We start from the raw sequence: 22,610 nt of genomic DNA on the forward strand, positions 1-22,610 counted from the left end.
AAGAAGTGAAGGAATGAGGCATGTGGTGGATAAAATGGCTCCAGGAAGTTGAAGAAGCTCTGCATGAGGAATGAATTAGGAGCTGAGGTGAGGAACAGCATGAAGGGGTATGCACTCAATGGAAGGATGGGTGGGTAGGAAACACAACTGGAGAGCGGGAGAGGAGTAAGATGAACTATGAGAGGCCAAGGGTAGGAGTCGGGACTTTTTTATTTTTTAAAGGAACACACCGTGACTTGAGAAACTAATTCAATAAGCCCCACTGAAGAAATGGACTGCTGAAGTTCATTCAGGGTCACTCAATTTGTGTGTAGTATGTATTTAAAGGCTGTAGTATGATTTAAGGAGAGCAGCTCCTTTACATGTTGCACTAGTGTGTGTGACACCCTAGGTAAACTCCCTTGTCTCCTTCTACTCTGGTAACAATTTTCCATCACTAAAACCAGCAGTCTTGCTAAGAAGAAAAGAAACTACACATAAAGTCTTTCCTTCTAATGATATCACATATATATGACCAGGGTGGCCACAAATTCATAGAGACCTCCCCACTCTGCCTCCTGAGTGCTGGGACTAATGCGTGTGCCACAGTGCTTGGAGGTATCGTATAATTTTAATGCAACCTCTCTTCATAGGTTGGACTACTGTGTAGTAAGTGAATATTCAGAATTATGATTCCTTTAAAAGCTATCACCAGACCTGCTTATAAAACAGATTTCCAGGATAAGACAGTCATTACTTTGCATGACACAATTAAGCACATTGAGGCAAGTGGTTAAGCATCTTACAACTAGGATCTACATAATTAAACATGTTCCCCGAGCAGTCTGCATCCACCTGTCACTGAAACGACTGAGCGAAATCGGGACAGGAGTCTTCTACTTCATGTAGAAACAAAATGACTTTTGAAAGAAACATTATAATTCTTTATCATAAAGGCAATCTTTGAACATTAAGTAGGGCATGGTGCAGCTTACAGTCTGAGAAACAAATTCCTGAGACTCAGAAATGAGAAAAGCCCTCACTAAGGGCATCATCAAACCACAGAGTTTGGGGAAGTAAAACTCTAAAAACAAAATCAACAAGTAAGCAAACAAGACAACAACAACAGCAACAACAAACTAAGCAGGAGGTAGAGATCTGACGATCCTTTGACTTCTTGGACCGGAGGACAAAAGTGCATGGGTGTTCATGTGTCATCCTTGGGTGTTTTCCTCCTTGTGTCTCCTTGACCTAGAGCTCACTAATAGACTAAACTGGCTGCAAATCCCAGGGACCTGCCTGTTCTCTCTCCAGTACTTGGATTACAAGCATATGCCATTGCAGCTGGCATTATGTGGGCCCTGAGCATTGAACTTTTTATTCTTTTATTTGCATTTACTAACTGAGCTATGTCTCCAGCTCTATTTATGTGCCCTTTAAAACACAAAATCAACATATACTGAAAATAATAATTTCAGTGGCCTATCACATATGAGTTACAATATTTGGATACCAATAGGGGAATTTAGAGATGACTTACCTTATTCTAGCAGTTGGGATGCTGAGGCAGGGGGACCACAAGTTTGAGGTCTGCCTGCACCACATCACAATACCTTTCCTCAACCCACAAAAGAAAACAAAAACAGCAACAAGATTTACTGACTTCAGCTTGCTCACTTTAGAGATCCATTCACTAACTGAACTACTTGCTTATACGTCACACACCTGGCTGGTTAAGGGCTCACCAAGGTGAGCTTTGCCTTTGAGTTGGGTAATCTTCCTGGACATTATAAAGACTAGACCAATCCGGACAGAGATGACTGTGGACCTCATTAAGACCTGGTAATGTAAGCGTCACCCAGCTCTCACTGTGCTTCATCAATGGTGCAGAAAACAGCTTTTCTTTTTTGGTGATTTAAACTAAACTCATTGCATTTCTCCCTTCAGCAATCTGCCTATTTATCTCCTATCTTTAACCTTCTCTGATTATTCAATATGCTGTTAACAGAGGAGTTTAGGACCACCTTGGGAAGCAGAGTTTGGGTCTCACTATCTTAGTGTGTGGTACAGATACTGTAGGACACACATAGCTGCACGACAGGTGTGTGCAGATACTAGTGGGACAGATACTATATGTCCTACATGCTCTTGTGTGTGTGCTTTTCCCCACCCCTTTCTGGCAGTCACATCACACAGCCCAGGCTGGCCTTGAGCCTGAAACATTTCGTCTTAGCCTGCTGAGTAATGGGATGCAGGGAAGAGTCCCCACTTTACTTTCATATAGTTAAAAAGTCGCTACCAATCAGATGCACCAGCTCTAAACCACCAAGGAGCCGAGGTGATAAAGTCCCTTTGGAGTTGTGGTAGCCCTGGAAGTAGCAGGCTCTAATTTTACTGCTGTAAGCAGGGTTCAGCACCAGTGAAATCAGCGGGGTACGCTGTCATCTGTGTGACTCTGTTCTGTTTAAGGATCTTCCAAGTCAGACTCTTTGATCAGAAACCCCTGTTAAAGCTGTCCACATACAGTTTCTCTCACTGGGAACTAAAAGACTATGGTAGCTCAAAGACCACAGCTATGGATAAGTGGATAGATGAACAGTATCCCCTTAGCTTCAAGTATGGACAGAATATTCTTCTGTACCATATGAGTTTATATAGATCATGGCTGTATATGGTTTTCATCCTGGTATCTCTCACCTGCTAACACAGTGATGAGAACCTTAGTAATGTGACTTGAATGGACTGTCTACAAGGCGCCTACTGATTTACTGTATGCAGGGGCTAACCAAGGGTCAGAAGAGGGGGAAGGCAAAAGTGACCGTCCTTGGGATGGGCGGATAGGAGGAGATTTATCGGTCTCAATTCTTGTAATGGCTCCTATCAGCTATCACAGCCTTAGTGTGAGTCAGTTTTCCTGGGAAAATAGATGGTAACACACAAAGAAATGTAGACGAAAATGTGAGGAGACAGACTCTTTCCTTCTCTATAAATGTCACATTTTACTTGAATACAGAGCTGGTTTATTGTTCTGGGATAGGCTGGTTTATGGAAGTGGCTGATGGTTACTTTTGGAAAGTGTTTTCTAAAAGGGGGTTTTGTATGTTTAAATGCCAAGGAACAGTAAGCAAACTCTGGAATTGATGTCTTTTAAATTCGGATGGAATGAATTTATACAAAGGTCTTTAATTAGACAAACTTAAAATCCCAGGAAAGCCGTATTTTATGGCCCTCGTGGTTCTTCATAGTTTAATACAGCAGTGCAAACAGCTCTTCTGGCTTATCATAAAACACGCAGGAAACTAGTGTGCGAGCAAGTCTCAGTGGGAACAGAAATGCTTCCTCTTTGTTCCCATCAACAGTACCTGCTACTCTGCAATCATCACAACGGACTGGCATTGAGTGTACAGTCTTCACTCCTCACACACTGTCCTTAAGAGGAGGGCTAAAGATGTTAACAAGTGCTCTGTCTGCAGAACACCGGTTGCAATGGGCCGTGAAGTCCAGGAATAATCATTTGAACCTTCTTGGTTAACTTACTCTTTAAGTATGGCTAATGCCTACCTCCTATAGTTTCTGTGAGGATAAAATGTAAATTATACACTAACAGATGCAGGGAGATAGTTAATGCACATAGTGGGTGCTTAAAGGGGGAGATTCGAACCTGAACTTAGAACCCTAATCTACTGATGCCTCATGGCAGCATCAACACTGATCCTCACTGTACTTTACACACGGAGGCATAGAGGAAATTCCCGTAATTGATTGAATAATAAAGACAACAAGAAACCAAACACTGGGCAAGGAGGAGCTGGGACTTCCGGGTCTGGGGAGGAAGTGAGAATGTAGAGAAAGGAACTTGTCTTTTGGACTGTGGGAGCAAGGCAGACACAATGTAGGAGGATAGAGGTTGTTAGCTCCAGTAGCGAATCCACTGGATGATTTCTAACTTAGAATAGTTGGGGAAATTAGGATGCTAGGTTCTGCGCCCAGTGATTGCTATCTATTAGTGTTAAACTAAGATTATGTGGTGTTTTCTTTCACAGGCAATTCAACTGAGAGATCCAGGGCAGATCCCTGTTTGGGCACCAACACCCTGTGGTGAACCCCAGCTCGCTGCAGGAATTTGGGAGTGCTGAGCAGTTTTGCTGGCAGCTCGCCACCTGGAGGAGAGAGCAATTTCGGAACTCTGGAGGGGTAGAGCCAGCCTTGGTGGGGCAGACTTTGGCAAAAGAGGAAAAAATGTAGACTCAGCCTATGTGCTGGGCTGAGAACAGATGGAGACCGCTGGCCTGTGCTAGGCAGCGTTAGCGTGGATTTGTTTTATTAATACTTCACGCTGCACCAAGGGTCTGGGCCTTCAGGAGAATTACTATCAATGAAGGAGCCATCATCAGTGGTAGTACCCTGTGTCCTGCCACTTTGCCTGCCACCTTAAGGCCCAGCACATCTGCAATAACCCTAGGTTTGCAGATGTTGGAAAACAGCCCCTCGTGGCTGATGAAGTCTAGACAGAGGAAAACGAAGGCGACCGCGGGTAGACAGTGGATGAAGTCTAGACAGAGGAAACTGAAGGCGACTGCGGGTAGACAGTGATGAAGTCTAGACAGCGAAAACTGAAGGCGACTGCGGGTAGACAGTGGATGAAGTCTAGACAGAGAAAACTGAAGGCGACTGTGGGTAGACAGTGGATGAAGTCTAGACAGAGAAAACTGAAGGCGACTGCGGGTAGACAGTGGATGAAGTCTAGACAGAGGAAACTGAAGGCGACTGCGGGTAGACAGTGGAAGGTCTAGCCTGGGAGTCACTTGAGCTTAAACTGTCACATGGGCGGGGCAGACAGGCCTTGGAGAGAGGCATGGAAAACTTATATCAATGACTCCTAACGCTTGTGCACCTTAAGGTATTCAAATTATTTTCTGCTCATTTACTGGATTACCCTACAGTTTATGTATCATAATGTATTTGACTACTTTTAACAAAAATTTTAAAAAACTTACAATATTTTGTAAGAAGATTGGAATCAACAAATATTTTTACTTCCAGCCCCCCTGAACTATGTAATATATAATCAATAAACACTCAACAGCGCTCTATTTAAACATACTTTAAGCCTCATGAATATTGTAACTGCTCAACATTATCTCTTTCTACCATCTCACTTTTCCAACAGTGCGGTTCATATTTTTCGGATGATTTGCTCCATAATCCTTTCCATGGAGCCTTGCACATTCTTTAAAATGAGAAAACTGATACACATACAATAAAGAAGTTGTTCCTGATTTAAAAAAAAGAAACATAAAAGACTCAGCAGTGTTATGATTTTCTTTTGTGTTTACTCATGAATTAAATTATCTGAGTCACACAGTAATCACTATCACAATGAGATGATCTTCCAACAGATGACAGAAATATCTTCCAATATATTTATCTTTCCCCTCAGCGAACCATAAGTTGTCCGTCTGTCTATGCTCTCATTCTCATGGATCAGTTGCTTTGAGGGAAGCGATGTCATAAGCAGGCCCAGGGAGAGGCCAACAGCCACGTAGGTGAATTTGGAAGTACATCATTTAGACCCAGTGACATCTCTAGGCCCAGACAACATCTGAACTGCAAGCTCAAAAGACACCCACTCTAAGCTTGCTGATCCTGAAACAGTGTGGGATAAGATTTCTTCTTTTAAACTACTAGATTTGGGGGGCAACTTGCTATTTGAGAAAATATGCACAAAGATTGTTTTTATTGAGATGAATTGTCACTCTTTTGCCTAGAGGATACTTCTCAATTGTGGTCTCTGTAAAAGCATCATCCTACTAATCTTTTTACACTATTGTTAGGGACATCTTTTTTTTAAGTATTATTGAGTATGCACTTTGACAGTTTCAAAGAGGAATATAATACAATCTGATTATTTTCTTCCCTCCCCAACTTCATCCCTAACAAACCATCAACACCCCAACAGGTCCTTCCCTAGATTCAAGACTTTCAGTTTGCCTTTTGACCCATTTAGTTTAATCAAGGACATTTGTGTGAACACTGGATTGGTATTATCCATTAGAACCATATAGGGTCATTAGTTGGGACACAGTTGAGGAAATGCCCTCTCCCTGAGTCTATCAGTGGCAAACAGTTGAGTAGGAAGGTGTAGGCGCCTCTGAGCCCCTCCTCCAATCCATTTCTGTATAGACACAGTGCAGGCACCACAGCTGCAAGGTCATGACTGCCAAGGCTGACTGCATCCTGCCCAAAAGATGCATTTTGCGCCCTTCTCCCTGCCTGTCTGCCTCTGTATCCTTTCCAGCCTTTCCTCTTTAATGTCCCCTGTACACCTCATGCATCCGTGAGCCTTAGGGACATCTTCTACAACACACTAGCTCTGCTTCTTCCCTGTTCAAAGTCTTAGGAGCTCCTCATATTCATGGGATTAATCAAACTCCATGACATCTCATACAAGGCTGTGATGAACTGGCTTCTGCTCGCCTTCTTGGTTTACATTAGGCTTATTTCAGTCTTCCAAAAACACTGAAGTATTTCTCTCTCTGATATCTTTATCCATGCTGTCCTCATACCAAACTACTATGCCTTTCCCACCAAGATGCGTGGCGCTTTTTGGTCTGTGAGTCAAAATAAATCTCTTCTTTTAAGCTGCTTCTGTCAAGTATCTGGTGTTAGAGACAAGAATAATAACTAACATGACATCTACTTAATTCATTTCAACAATACTTCTAGTCCCTATTATGTATTTGACTTATTTTTGTAAGGTTGCTAGGAATGACAACGACAAATAAGTAAGGTGCTTCCTAAAATAATTCTTATATTTATTTAGTGTGGGTCTGTGCCACAGTACATATGTAAGGTCAAAGGACAACTTGTGGGAGCTGGTTCTCTCCTTCGAAGTGAGCTTTGAGAATTTAGCTGAGGAGCCAAGGCTCTTAACATGCAATTTAGCAGAGAAATCAGACAAATGAACTACTGATTACAAGTGAGATAAATGCCACAAAATTGGAAGAGTTCAGTGTTCTGGGCATATCAAACCTAAGTTACACTGTGGACCATGAATAGTTGCTAAGTAGGGGATTTAATGGAGAAAATGAATCGGGATTAAGAAAAAAAAAATCATTCTTAATTTCAGATCCAAGTTGTTGCTGTTGTCATGACTGTCATCGTCATCATCATCATTGTCATCATCATCAATAAAACCAGCAACAAAGAGAAAAGGGAAGAGGGATGGAGATGGCTTAGCAGTGACAAACATGAATACTTAATAGATTGTATTTGACAGAAAACACAATCATAATTAAATGGAAAAATCACATTGGCTTCACCAATAGACATAAACCACAAAGAAGCTAGGCGGTGGAAGCACATACCTTTAATCTCAGCACTTGGGTGGTACAAGTGGATAGATCTTTGTGAGTTCAAGGCTAGCCTGGCCTACCAAGTTGAGTTCCAGGATTCTCTATGTAGCCAAGTTTATATAGAGAAACTGTGTCTTAAAAAAGTAAATCGATAGATAGATAGATAGATAGATAGATAGATAGATAGATAGATAGATTGATGAAAAAGAGAAATATACCACATAGAATCTGAAGATGTGTCTATTATGCTCAGCTTTCATTAGCTTTCTCAAGAGATATGACAAGACTGAATCTATTCTACAGAGAATGACCAGAACTAGAAACAAGTAACAAGACCAAAGAAAAATGGCTACTAGCCAGGTATAATGGTTCATGCCTTTGGTACTAGCACCTAGGAGGCAGAGGCAAGCAGATCTGAGTTCAAGGTCAATCTAGTCTTCATAATAAATTCAAGGACAGCCAGGATATGAGAGAGGGGGGGGAGGAGAGAGAGAGAGAGAGGGGGAGAGGAGGGAGGGAGGGAGGAGGGAGGGAGGGGAGAGAGAGAGAGAGAGAGAGAGAGAGAGAGAGAGAGAGAGAGAAGAGACTGACTCAGTCTCAAAAAAAAAAAAAAAAAAAAAAAGGAAAGAAAATGGCTTCTGAAGCAGGCCTGGTAAGGTGACAGAAAGAAAGAACAGAGCTCTAAAACTAGGTCTTGGAATGTAGAGATTCATAGGGTATACAATGTGCAAACAGCTGAAGATTATCATGCAGAAGAAAGATCATATTCCTCCAGAATACCGTGGATTAAGGAAGAGACAGAAAAGGAAGAACTTACAATTGTCAGAGCTATTTAAAGCAGGCAGATTGTCCCTGGAAGTAAATATATCTCAACTGGTTGGCCACTGAACAAAATGTTTCAAAAGGGATCCAAGCCCTGAAAGGGAATTAGCACAGATGACTGACTATGCATGAAGACCTTGTCAATCTTGATGGTCTACGGCTTGAATCCATGGACACTGGTCTTTCTTTGCCCTAATCTCTACACTTCCATAATGACAAGTGGATCAGATTTCTCATAGAGTTCTAGCCTATATAGTAAGCAGAGTGGAAGAAGATATCCAATGGTAGGTGTTGGATATCTTTCAAGGGATTGGTACCATGGCCTTGCTACCAATTCATTCCTTAGCAACAAACTACTTTACAGTTTACATTTGTCTCATTATTTAGTCTGACTCCGGTATTTAAAGTGTGTTTGTTTCTGTAAAACTGTAATAAATGTAGAGGCAAGAAGCCTTTGAGTATTTAATAGAGTCCAAAAGCTACTGTTCCCTCTCCAAAGTCCACACACACACACACACACACACACACACACACACACACACCTAAGTATATGTTCAGTTAAGATTTTATATAAGAATTCTAAAAACATAGAACTTTGAAGCCTCTGTAATCCTTACTATAAAAGTGGAAAAATATATCCTAATGTGGACAAAAATGACAGTGATATGCACATCTTTGAAAAGAGGCTGGCTTATCATATCTTAGTATCCAGATGTCCTAAATAACAAAGAATTAACATGCAAGTGCCGACAGAACTACGTAATACTCCACAGAAAGTTATGATCCCTAGTGCTTCCAGTTGGTCCTACATCAGAGAGTCCAGAGAGGAGCTGGGGATATGTTATTGAACAGTTCTGAAATAAAGGAGTCTGAGGTTCTATGAAATACTGCAATATTCTCACAAAGCACCAGGATCGTCATTTTCCCATCTCATGATAGGTCCACTCTGATGTGTGTAAAACGAAGTACTCAGATTTTTTAAAGTTAGGAGGATTTATAAAATAGTTGGCATAAGTGGATGCTGTCCTCTAGTTTTTATTTGTTGAAAGCTAAACCATCTGTTTGAGTAAAAACAGATTTTTGCCACACAGCAGGAAGAGTGAAAGAAATCTTCCTGAAAGAAAGAAGAGACTCTGAAGGTCAGTTAGGAACAGTGGGCTCTACAATTAGCTCCCTGTATCAAGGAACGATCAAAATCCTACAAGACCCAATGCAAGCTGCTCTAATCTAAACCCTGGAGTCTTCCGAAGGCACCTACAGACTAAATACTCAGTAACCAAGACAAGCTAGCCATAGAAGACATTCTTCCTATGCAACTGCCAACAAGTCATCAAAGCCATAGTCCCTCTTGGCAAGGGATATTCCATCCAGTGCACAGAGGTGCTCTATCCGACACTGCTTCATCCACTTAGAAACACAGGTTTATTTTTAGAGTTACTTTATAGAAGAACTTTCCAGAAAGGCTGTGCTAAATGGTGAAGCCATGGTGTGAAAATTCAAAGTGGGTACACTGATGACGTAAGAACAAAGCGGGAAGTAAGGAAGCTAGAGGAAATGAGAGAGGCAGGGTAGAGCTACAGGAGCCACTTTATGTAAACATAACCCAGGAAAATCCACAGCTTGAAAAGAAGCATATTTGAAAATTAAGTAATGTGGTATTTTTCAGGAAGAGGAGGGGAGGAGACCGATCAATATGAACAACACAGCACACATCTGTGAGTAGTGCAGGATCATGTCTGGTGAGAGGCATGGTGGTAGGAGAAGGAAAGTCACAGCAGGCCTAGACACTGTGGTGGCCATGGAGATGAGATGTTTAGCAGTGGTAGGGTTTCAGTTGTGTCTTTGAGGATGGCATAGCTGGCAAGGAAAGGAGGTGGCCAATCTGAAGCAAATGCCACAGATGCACAGGGAGCTGAAATAACTTCTTTATCTGAAACTTCTTAGCTCTCAGCATATTCTTACTATACTGATCAACTAGCCTCCTTGCCTTCTCTGTAGTTCCATCTAATCTGGTTTGGCCTAGATCACAACTTCTCTCTATTCTTTGAGACGGGGTCTCTTTTATTCTTGGCTGGCCTTTAACTCACTAGATAGCTGACAATGGCCTTGAACTCCAGATCTCCCTGCCTGCCTCCCAAGTGCTGGGATTGCAGATATACACTACCATGCTTGGCTCTCAAACAAAACAAGACAAAACCAAAGGGGTGAGTATGTCGCTTACTCAGTTGTAGTTTGCTGTGCCTGATAAACTCATGCCCTCAGCAGAGCGATCATTCTATCCATAAATAAGAAAGGCAAACAGAGTGGAAACAATGCAAATGTCCATTGGTGAATGGGAAAGCAAGCTACGGTACATTCACACAATCCCCTAAAGCTACACTCAGGATAACCTGGCAATGTGATGGAATCTCAAAAGACAATTCGCTGAGTAGGTGTAAAACAGACCTATCTCAAAGTTTATTTTATAATTCCAACGAATCCACTTTAACAGTGCTCTCCCTCTGTCTGTCTGTCTGTCTTCTGTCTCTCTGTCTCTGTCCCTCCATCCCTCTCTCAGTACAGGTCTACACAGGTAGAGACGAGAGGACAGCTTGCAGGAGTCAGTTCTCTTTCTCCCACGTGGGTTCTGGGATTCGAACTCAGGCCACAGGATTGTCAGCAAGTCCCTTTACTCATGGAGCCACCTCACTGGCCCTGGCAATACTCTTAAACCACCGACATCAGGATGATGAACGAGCGGTTAACGTGGAGTACAATCTTTATCCTTCACAAAGCACAGCTGCCAAGCCTTATAGATTTTTTTCCTTTGGAATTACTTTTGAAATTTTTCCTTTTTTCCATTCCAAGTCTTTAATCATCTCAACTGCTGCCATGTCTCCAAGCTTACTTTCTCTGTAAATTCAATTCACCTTAGTCTTCCCCCAGGCTCGTCCTCTCTCTTTGCTCTGTTATATGCCTCAGAAGAATTAAGAGTTTCTTATTTTTGCAGTGCTTGAGATGGAGCCCAGGCCCTCCCCCAACATGCTAGGTCCATACTGGTGTTATCCATACCCAGTCCCCACTCCCCAACGGTCTCTTTGACAGTCTTCACCATGCTGTCTGATAGTTTAAAGTAACTTCCTTCACTCACTAATGATCCCGGTCAGCTGGCTGCATCCCTTCCACTAAACATTTACTGCTTCTCTTTCCTTTCTAAAACTGTGTCTTCTACCAGGCAACTTGCTCAGCCCAACTCAGCACCTGACGGAGTACTGCGGCAGGGAGTCGCTGCCTATTTGACTACCTATCCCAACCCCTTGTCCCCTAAAGGACTCAGAGAACTGGTTGTTTCTCTTTTCAGATTGCAGTGCACCTCGTTAAAGTATTATATTTCTGAGCCTAACACGAAACTAGATCTGAGTATTGGTTACAATTCATGTGCAATGAGGCACAGGCAAAGAATTTACTAGAAGTCTCTGAAGATGTTCGTTTTCAGAGACACTGTTCCCTCTCCTTTCTGCCTGGAATTCAGAGCTGATGATTTGCTTATTTGAAAAGAGCCAAGTAAATGCAGACTTCCTGGTCTTGGTACCTCGAGTTGTTGAATCAGTATTAGCAAGCAGACTGGTTCACTGTAGCCCCTGGTGTGCATTTCTCACATCTGCAGAGCCAGCTCGAGTTCAAGCTTACTTGGGTTTTAACTGAGCTACACCATCCAGTTGTAGCTGGATGCTAGCCCCACACAAGCAAATCCCTTATATTTGCCACATCCTTTATAGTCCAGCTCAAGTTCCACCTCTCGAAGTACCAGTGAGGTCAGTCATCAAAAGTCTACCATCTGCTAGAATATTCTCAAGTTTTTATTCTGTACCAAAGGCCGGGAGTACACAACTTGTACTAGATTGATCTCTCTTTAAAAAGTGAGTCCCCACGCTGTGATGTGGGGCTCGCCTCAGCTGTCGCTACTAGTCTGGAATTACAGGGTATCTTAGCTTTATTGGGGTGGGATCAAATGAACTGAGGCAATTGTCCTCAGATCTTGAGTTTGACTCTGGCTCCCTTAGCTAAAGTCACCTCAGCACAGAACAGCAGAGTCTGTTCAAGGGTGGAAGCCGACCTTTGGTCTTCAAAGAGACAGTGCTGACGACAAGGACACTCTGTCACCTCACCCTCTAGCTACACATAATTAGTGACCCGTGCCTGCACTTGAAGAGAAGAACTAGTTTTTCTTCAGATGCTCAGTGTGATTTTTCTCTCTGTTCTTAGTAGAAATTCTCAGTGTGCAAACAAGTATTAGGCGGAAGCCAAAAAATCAAGAACTAAGTTTACACATTGTTTTAACAGCTCCATCACTTGACTTCCTAGATGAAACAGGATGAATTACAGTGATGGGAATATAGGGTTGTAAACACACATGCACACATACAGGAATGCATGCACACACGTGTACGCACACACACAACCTGAGGGCCTCTACAAATAAATTTGTAAGAGTAAAAGGCACAGATTGTTTTACTAGCTAACCAGACTCCTCGAGCAGCACCAATAGGACAGTTTCAAAGTAATTTGCTTTGGGAGAGTCACTTCCACACAACTATGATCACCAAGAGCAGCGTGTCACTATTCTCCTACAGTAAGAAACAACACAAAGCCTTCTGCTTTGCTCTCTCCCACTAAAACTGTCTCGGGAGCTGGCACTGGCATCTGCATACCACTGCTGGTCAGCTCTGGATTTCCACTGCATGGAGACCACTCGGAGACTAAACATAATCACCCTTTAGCCTGGCAGCCGTTTGCTGCTTGTTTTCATTACTGTGTGTGCACAGGGACGAAGACAGTGAGAACATGTCAGTGACCGCAGCGGCCGATGCCTCTGCTGATATCGGCTTCATTCCTCTAGGAAAGACATTGTAAAGTAGCTCCCACAAGACCTCCTCCACACTCGGCTCTGTTGAATTATTCATCAAGAGCAAAGGAAACCTGTACTTTTACCAGAACATACAAAAATAATTTAAAAGCAGCAACTGTTGGCTTACAGTGTTAAAAGCAGGACTTCCACAATCCCTTTCCTTGAAAGTTACAATAGTCTTTCATTTTCTGTCCATTTCTCTACCAACTATGCAATCAGTTCTGAAAATCCTTTGGAACAGAGAGGTAAAATTGTTTTATTTCAATTTGCTTTCAACATGAAGACTGCCACCTGAGGCAAGGAAAGTCTTTCTTACAGCTTTACTAACCTGCTTTCAACCCTCTTAAGAAGCGAAGAAATTTAAATCAGAATAAAAAATGACAAAGGATGATATTGCCAGGAATTTCTTAAATTTTTTAAGCACATTTGTGAGTGTGTGTGTGTGTGTGTGTGTGTGTGTGTGTGTGTATGTGTGTAAAAGTTCAAACCATGACACACATGTGGAGGTTAGAGAACCACCAGCAGGACTGCCTTCCTTCCTGAGGGGTCTGAGAACCGAACTTAGTTTGTCAGACGTGGTAGAAAGTTCCTTCAACCACTGAATCACCTCATTGGCCTGTGACCAGTAATTTCTAAATGACAAGTTTTATGTTCATAGCCTGCTTTCTTTCTGTTTCTTAGACTTTTTCCACAGCTTAAGCTGACAAAGTGTAATCATCATTCATAATAATTTAAGATCAAATGCTGACCTGGAAATGTATTTATTCTGCTCAAGTTGGAAAATCAAATTCCTCTTCCTAAATATCAGCGGCTAGTATACCATAGAAACCAGTACTCAACAAATTTCAATCCTTTACCACCACCTCCAAAATTCTCTAGGCACCATTAAGTCAGAGAGGAACTAACCACAGCTCCTGTTTATTCCTAAGGCACATGAAACTTCTGTACTCAGAACTGACAGGACATACATTTTATTCAGCATTCTGAGAAAGCTGAAGGACAGAGTTCATTTACTCCCCCAACAATGCATAGCTGGTAAGTGGTAAAGCGGATCTGGAGCCCCAGGGAAGACATTTTTCCTTTCAGCACGTCAAGAAGGGTAGACGTGGGTGGAGCTGTAGCAGGACCAGTGGTGGTGGACATGTGACACAGTTTTTGCATGATTTTTTTTCAGTGTAGCCCGTGATGAGTTTATAGCTGAGGGTGGTCGGGGAAAGGATGTAATGAAGATTTGAAAAATGAAGATCAGAAGAATTCTTGATTCAGAGGGAAGAAGGTGAATTCATTAGCAAGGATTGGCTGTGTGAATGCCCCACTGAAATCAATGGTCATAGACTTGAAGTCAGTCAATTTGATTTGATTGGTTGATACTTTCTAGCCTGACAGCAGGCATTAAAAGAGTAGTTGGGTTTAATGGGGTGGGCTTTGGGACAAGTAGGGGTATGAAGAGAGAAAGGAAGCTGGGCATCAAGAGGAATACGCAAGGGTGGTGACAGTAAGGAACGAAGTGCCAACTTGTGGCTTCTTTGGAAAGTCAGTTATATCAAATGCTGGTTTGCTGGGCACACAGGTGAGGGGATGTCCTGCTAAAGTCGACACAGGAAAGGCTGTTTCACAGAACAGGTGAAAGGATGGAGCAGACACGCGGAAGGGCCTGTGATGAAGGAGTATAAATAAGCATTGGTTTGGTTCGCTCCCCTTCACTCTTCTTCTCTAAGGACACGCATGCACTGGTTCACCGTATTGGTGAGCGCGACTTTTGATAACGCCGCCATTAAGAGAAACTCTCCCAAGGCTACTACTCCTGAGGCTCCGGTGGCAGCTTGCTGCTTCTACAGACTCACCTCAGGCCAGTTGGTGTTCGTGCCTGGTGTCTGCCTGCTGAAAGGACTGAACTGCAGCTGCCCGCTCATGCCCGGTGTCTGCTAGTTTGTTTGTGGTGTCTGCCTGCCTAGAGTCATATTTGGTGTTTGCTACAGGACTGCTGCCAAAGAAGAGTTAATGCTGAACAGGTCTACTTCCCCCATATTCTAATAACTTCTCTACTGCCTCTAGTGGGTGGTGGGCTAGAGGAGAGGTTGAACCCTTATTAAAAGTAGTTTGCAAAAAATTTATGCCTACAAAGGAACCATGGTATTTAGGTTAGGTCAGGAAGAAGTACATCCAGTAAGGATGAGATGGATTTAGTAAAGATGACAGGGTCAAGGGATTACAGATCTGTGAGGGAGAAGAATGGCTAGAGTTTAAACACTGAAGGAAGAGATTAAATAATGATCCGAGAGTGGGGTGTTTGGAGAGGAGGTTTCAAAGTTACTGACTAGTGAGGACAAGATCTGACTACAGTCATGTGGATGGCAGGGGCTGAGGTGGCATAAAAGAGATACATGCCATCAAGAAAGGCTACTTCCCTTGTTGAACTGGCTCTGCGGCCCAAAGCTGTGCAGAAAGATGAGTGGCGCCATTGGTGCTGATGACTGTACCACAGCAAGGTAAGAGGAACACACTCTACTGTATTTAAACAATGTGGTGGAGTGCAGCAGAAAGGAGACATCGTCTATTAACTGTGATTGTAAACGAGGATGTCATGCACTTTCCTGCAAGCTCAGAGGCTAATGAATAAAATCAAGCTCTAGTCTGAGGAAAACCTCATAGCAAGAGGGTGAGGGCACTGATTAGAGGAGAGGCACAGTAGAGCACTGGACTTAACCTACAGCACATTCTCTGTCAGGAGTTCTTGAATTTTAATCTTAATTTTCCTATATTTATGATATCTTAAAAGGAAAATTACTCGGAGCTTGTTTGCAAAAAATCTGGAACAGATTAAAAAGAAAATGATCTGCTAACAATTTTATTTCCCAAATCCAGGAAAGATTTATCTTTAGAAATGAGCTTCCTGGCCAACATAAACAGTCAGACAGCATCTTACTGTTTATGGCGTTATTTAAACGGACAGCCCACTGCTATAAAACAATGCAGGCACTGCATTGCATAAGAGCCCAGTCTGAAGAACAAACTCAAGTTGGTTCTGCCTGGGAGATATTTAGAAAATAATTTTGCGTGGAAAATGAACTGACCAAAGTCATTTCCGAGTTTAAGCAAAGAAACCCAAGTAGCTATGGGATAGGAACCCGAGACTTCACAAATATAGTCTTCAGAGTGCAACGTAATACATGTGTAATAAATTCTCCTTCATCTAACAGTGCGGCTATCTCATGAGTGTCTTTAGAGGTGTGCTTGAGAGGCAAGAAGACATCTTGGATAAGGAGGTTCTCTCCTTCCCACACCTGCTGTTCTCCGCCCTCTGACAGACAGCCTGGCAGTTTGAATGGTCTAGTTTAGTGGTGTCACTGTGCCCTCACTTACAACTACCTTTGACTCCAGCTCCAGAGGATCCAGGCTTGAGTGGGTACCTGTATTACATTCCCTAATACATATAAATTAAGAAAAAAATTCTTAAGAACTATAGTATTTTAAAAATAAGAAAAATTAAATTAATATTTTTTATAAAACAGTGAGAAACATTTCCAAAATAATATATGTATAAATTTGCCTGAGTAGCTATCTTGAATGGCCTCTCATTAACCAAGAGAACATTGGTTAAACAAAGGACTCTTGTGTTGACAAATCAAAATCTCACCTTACCATTTATGTTTATTGCTGGTAACACAATGGACATCTTCGGTCTTGTGGTCTTGTTATGGGTGGTAGCTGGTAATAGCAGGTGATCCTAAAATTAAAAAGGAACAGTGTTTTATACATCATGATGACTGGTTTACTCTAGGAATACTCTAGATTTATACTTTTTAGGGAGCCAACATTTCACTCAGATCATGAAAATTAATTTTTTAAATAAACTTGGCTTAGAAAAAATGAACTACAAATTATCTTAATGCAATACACATTTTCCAGAGGTGGGGACTGCCTCTATCAGGCACACTGTGGCAGCTTTTTAATACTTCTGGATTTTGATAACAATATATGACCAGGGCACCATAAAGAATATTGGTCAAGTTGCCAAGACAACAGTTCTTAATTCTAGTTCCACCATTAAACAGGGGTATGTATGATCTAGACGAGACCGCATCCTCTGCCCATCTCTTGGTTGCAAGCCCTGTAGAATCATGGGGGCTGTGGTAGATTATTAACACCAAAGTGGCTTCCAACTGAACACTCATTTTCAAACTGTTTGAAAAAGAAACCTTTTATCCTCCAAAATGTAAAAGGCTAAGGCAGGTCCAGAGCCTAGGGCCCTGCCTCTTTTAAGGTAAAATGCTACACTGTTAGAAATTATCTGTGACAAAAGCACAATAAAATGTGTGTGGGCTGAGGGAGGAGTTCAAATTGCTGTGCAAATATGAGGACCTAAGCTGGATATCAGAATGCGCACATGCAGAGCCGGGTATGGGGGTATGCTGTAATCCCAGCACCAGGGAGGTGAGAGAGGAGGTGTCCTGGACTCAATGGCTCACCAGCCTAGCCTAGCAGGAGGGCTCCAGGCCAGTGAGAGACCTTGTCTCAGGAACAATACCTGAGATGAGCCTCTGACCTTTGCACACGTGCACACATCCAAAAGCACATCTGTACATACACACTCACAAAAAGCACACCGTTAAAGCAGGGAGTTTAAAGAACTCTGTTTTCTACATTTCTACAAAATGACACAGATAACTTTTGATTACCTACAAGTGATTGAAAGTATCTGGGCTGCCAGGTCTCCAGCCACACAACTACTCAAAGTAAGAATGCGCCAAGGGGAGGTTGGCTGCAGAAGAATGGGGAGGTGGAGAGTTTGGAAAATTTAGATTCAGATGTAAATAGTCTAAAGGACTTAAGACTTTGATTTTAACTAGTATTGCTAACAACTCTTCCTAACAAACACATACAATTATCACAGAGGTAAGGGCTCTAATAGTATTTCTCCTTACGGGAGCATGTTAGGCTGAGCTAGACAGAACCCAAGTTGAACACACTTGGTGCTGCTTTCGTTGTTGCCCCTATAGTCACTGTCATTCAACAAACTCACTCCTCAAACGTGTCAGATCCAATGTAGCTGATAAATGAAGTTATCAGCAAAGCCAAGGAAAAACCTAGACACGAATGACATGAGCAAAACTGTGGAGACACTTCTGGTAACTGCTGTGCTTTGTGGGACTCAAAGCCACAGTTCCACGAGAACACACTTTTCAAGTGTGGAGAGAAGAGTGAGGGTCTGAGAGAATCCCAGCCCTGAAGAAAGAGGTTGTTTTTCTTTTCCTGTTTTGTTTCTTTTAACTGCATTGTTAGACACAAAGATCACACATTTCTGAGAGCAAGATAATAAATTATATCCTAGAAGAAACACAATTTGCTCATCTTCCTGTTGTGAAATTTATAAATAGCTTAGTTCCTATAATTAAAATATTGTTTCATGGGCTCTAAATTGAATAACAAAGCAACCCTCAAACTGCAAGCCCCAAATTAAGGTTACTGTAAAAACAAACACACTTAGATCATATTGGTGAAGGGTTAGAGTCAGGCTCAGATTTAATTATGAGTTTCCTTTGGAGATCTGGATGTTTTTCAAATGTAATGTCTCCTACATTTTGTAGCAGGAAGTAAAAAATTATGCTATTGTTTATGAAAAAGAATCATATCATATTGATACACATAATTGAAGTTAACCTGCTTTGTCTCTCATTAAAGACACACAAACTGTGCGATAGCCATTCTCTGTTTAAGGGTCCACTATGTAAATAAGTTGGCCTAGAGCTTGCTATGCAGTGCGGCTGATCTAACCCTCCTGCCTCTGCCTCCTGAGAGCTGGGCTTATAGGTGTGTGCCTGGACTTTTTGTTTTTCCCATTGCTAGGGACAGAATTTAGGGAGTCACACATGATGAAGGCTATAACTTAAAATGCTTATTTTACTGATCAAAACTGAAGTGAGCCAAAGCTAGTGTGTTACTAATTCTAACAGTATTTTATATACAAACATTACACATATAGTTAAGACACTATAGTTGCTTTGTTAAACAGGTATCTTACTTCCTTTGGAGGAAAAAAGTTCCTTAAACCAACAATGAACTTTCAATTATTTTCCTGAGTTCATATCACTCTCATTTAGATCATTAATCCTATTAGTTATAAGAGTAGAAACCAGGAACTTCAGTCAGTCAGCAAGTTTTTATAGACACCTACCACTCATTGCAGAAAACATCTACTGAGCATGCTCACCTACCGTGTATTCAGCTCTGTGCTACACGGGTGTTTTAAAGGCTAGAGAGTCAGGTTTTTGTTTTCTTGGGGGAACAATGCACGGAGAGATAGATGGTGATTTGTGTCCAATGTGTGCTCTTCTGTTACTATAATTTTGGACTAGAAATAGAACCTGTGATATCTGATCGGGCAGAAAGCAGACTCATCTGCAGTCAGGTGAGGCATTGTGGCCTTGGTGAAAGCACTTCTTCATGGCAGTACAGCTGGAGTAGCCCCAGTGGGCTGTGCGATGGAGGCTGCACCAGAGGATTACAGAGCGACCAAACAGAATAGGGAGCCTGGTGACCACAGAGCCATAGTAAGACCTTTAAAAGGTATGAGACAGAGATAATATTTTGATTTCCCTAGGTCACTACTGCATTAGGTTTTCTGTCAAGATCTAAAGCTAGGTATAATAATGAGTATCAGTATCATTAGTTTGTGAATCATAAATTCCGTAAAGCTAGCACCATCAGGGATAGCTTTATTAAGAGTATCTATCACTAAGTAGCCCTGGCTGGCCTAGAACTTGGTATGTAGACCTGAATGGCCTTAAACTCACTGAGACTCATGTGCCTCTCAAGTGCTCAGATTAAAGGTGTGCACCACTATGTCTTTGTTAATGTTTAACTGCACAGAAAAGTCACATTTATTATTCAAACTTCGTTAGAGGGACCCCTCCGTCGTTTTATCTAAATCCATATTAATGAACTAATGGAGGAATTTCAGACTTGGAAAAGCCAAGGTATACTTTGATGGATTTTAACAAAGTTATTTCATTCCTATTACATCAGTTAAAATAATCAACTACAACAAAAGTTGAGCTATTTAGAAATAAAAGGGAAATGCGAAAAGGATATTGCTCTAAAAATAAATACATCTCAACATTGCTATTCAAAATCTCATTGCTTATTTTAAGACATTTTCAAATGGGCTTCTGAAAGTCCCATATAGGGCTGATAAGCTGCAGCATGTCTTCAGGGATAAAACTATGTGGACAAAAATTAAGCTAACGCTCTGTTACCCCTACTCCCAGAGAGTACTTAGAGAAGCATCAAAGCACTGCACCGTAAGAACACAGCACTGGCTTTTCCCAACACTGGCCGTAACACTCTTCAAGACACCAATTGTGTATACGGTCCTCCTAATTCCCTCTCCCATGCACCTTGTAAGAGACAGTCTAAGTGTGAAGACGCAATACGGCATTAAATGGCATTTCACCTTTTTAAAGAAGTGGAAACATCAGAGACAGACTAAGCAAAAATAGAAGGCATGTTCCTTAGCTGGAGTTCAGATAATGTCTCACAGTAAAATTAAGGCCCAGCTATGTTGGTTCTACATATCCACAGAGTACACAGTGACTTACTAAACCAATTGCTAATTAGGTTTTCTAGTTGCAGACTTGTGAGTGCGACTGTGTACTCGATATTATATAAAACTGATAAACTAAGTGAAAAGACATAGCTTGATAGACGTAAGTAGATTAGCTTTATTTTTCTTATTGCAAAACTATTAATGGCACAGAAAACAGTAAGTTTGCACCACACTGTTTAACAATCTGTAAGTTTTTATAATTGAAAGTGATTATAAATGGTAACTGGAAATTATGGCATATGGATTGTAAGGATGATTTATGGAAGAAAGAAAATATGGGATTCTGAATGGCAGACTCAGTCTTAGAAACAAAGCACCGATGTCTACTTACATCAAAAGCTGACAAGTGAAATCCATATTAATAATTGAATGAAATGCAGTGTTTAAGTCTCCACTTTGGCCCGTTCATGTCAGACTAAATGTCAGACTAGCTTCTCTTACATGAAGCTCTGACTCAGTGTGTGTGTCTGTCTCTGACAGAAGGAACACCTACAACAGCTACTCCCAGTGAGAGAGGAGCCTCAGTCTGCAAAGGCTTCGAGTAAACTCCAAGCAGCCCTCTTGCACTGAGATGGCCCACTGCGAGTCAGAGGTCTGTGTAGGCCAACACGGACAAAAACGAACTCTTAACACTTCGTATTTGGCCTAGATGCACTGAATTCTGGAGACGGCTTGTTTTTCAAATATGGAAACCAGATTAAAAAAAACAACAACATCCATCCTTACTCTACAAACAGCTTTGAGTGTTCTCTACCTTCCATCTCCGGAAGCGTTAGCTTTCTACTGCCACTGTATCTCCTCCTCTTCCCAACTATCATCCTTCAAGCTGCCAAACCTCAGAACTAAAAGAGCCAGAGCAGCAGTCGGGAGTGGCCTTCTTAAACCCACGACATTCGGAACTGACACTGTTTTCCTGTAGTTACACAAATCGTTGATTAGAAACCCAAAGTGTCTACTCACTAAAGAAATAATTAGGAAATTTGAATTCATCAAAATATACAGACACACATAATAAAATACCAGGAAAACAAAAATTGCAAGACAAAAATTAGAGTAGTAAAATGAAGCAGAATGTCATCATATGAAGTCTATTAAATGATGCCGATCTTCTCACCATATTAAAAACATAAGCAAAAACATTACTCATCCCCAAATAGAAGCAGTTAGTAGAAACAGCGAAAATGAATGTGGTATTTGTGCCACTAGTGTATGCAATAAAATTACAGACCAAACAGCAGGAAATATAAAGAATAAATCTGCACCACCAATATTTATCAGGGAGACAAAGAATAAATTAAAACCACTAGTGTACAACAGATGGCCCAAGGAGGAGCCAACATTTCTATTCTGACAAGAGGAAAATTTGACATGTAATGCAATCTTGACAGTTCTGGCAAGGTCACCATGAAAAATGAGTTTGAAATTCTAATAAGGTCAAATGAGTTTGCCTTGGGATATGATTTTTAGATCAGATTCTGCAGAAGGCTGCCCAGGTGCCAAGCGGCTGTGTAGGCAACATGGAGGATGGAAATGGAGCACAAGGAAACAACAGTCTACCCAGCTGGCCTTCCCACCCTCCCTCTCTTATTCCCATCCTTGTCGATTCCGGGAATCAAACCCAAGGCTTATGAATGTTAAGAGGGTGGCCTACCACTGTGTGACATCCCTGTTCTACCTGACTCTTTCATACCAGAGACTCTGGCTTCCTAGAAGGGAGAGAGAAAGAGACAGTGTGATGATAATTAATATTAACTGTCAGCTTGACAAAAACTAAAATCACCTAGGAAATGGAGACTTTAAACATATCTGTGGAGGTTACCTGACTACATTAATTGAAAAGAGAACACCGCCTATTGTGGGTGGCACTATTCCCTAGGCAGAGGATCCTGATCCATATAAGAGTACAGAGAGCACGCTAAGCACTAACATACATGCATTCATTCCTCTCTTCTGATTGTGA

The 22,610-nt window shown here is 41.7% G+C and overlaps 1 protein-coding gene across 1 annotated transcript in view; it reads right to left on the bottom strand.

Moving 5' to 3' along the window:
- The window catches only part of Atf6 (activating transcription factor 6), a 154,435-nt gene that overhangs the window by 26,353 nt on the left and 105,472 nt on the right, over window positions 1–22,610 (bottom strand). The window contains 1 exon segment of the mRNA XM_032914594.1: window positions 16,687–16,771. Within this exon segment, the coding sequence (XP_032770485.1) occupies window positions 16,687–16,771 (85 nt within the window).

This window comes from Rattus rattus, chromosome 10, assembly GCF_011064425.1.
Source record: "Rattus rattus isolate New Zealand chromosome 10, Rrattus_CSIRO_v1, whole genome shotgun sequence".
In the NCBI taxonomy this organism is placed as follows: domain Eukaryota; kingdom Metazoa; phylum Chordata; class Mammalia; order Rodentia; family Muridae; genus Rattus; species Rattus rattus.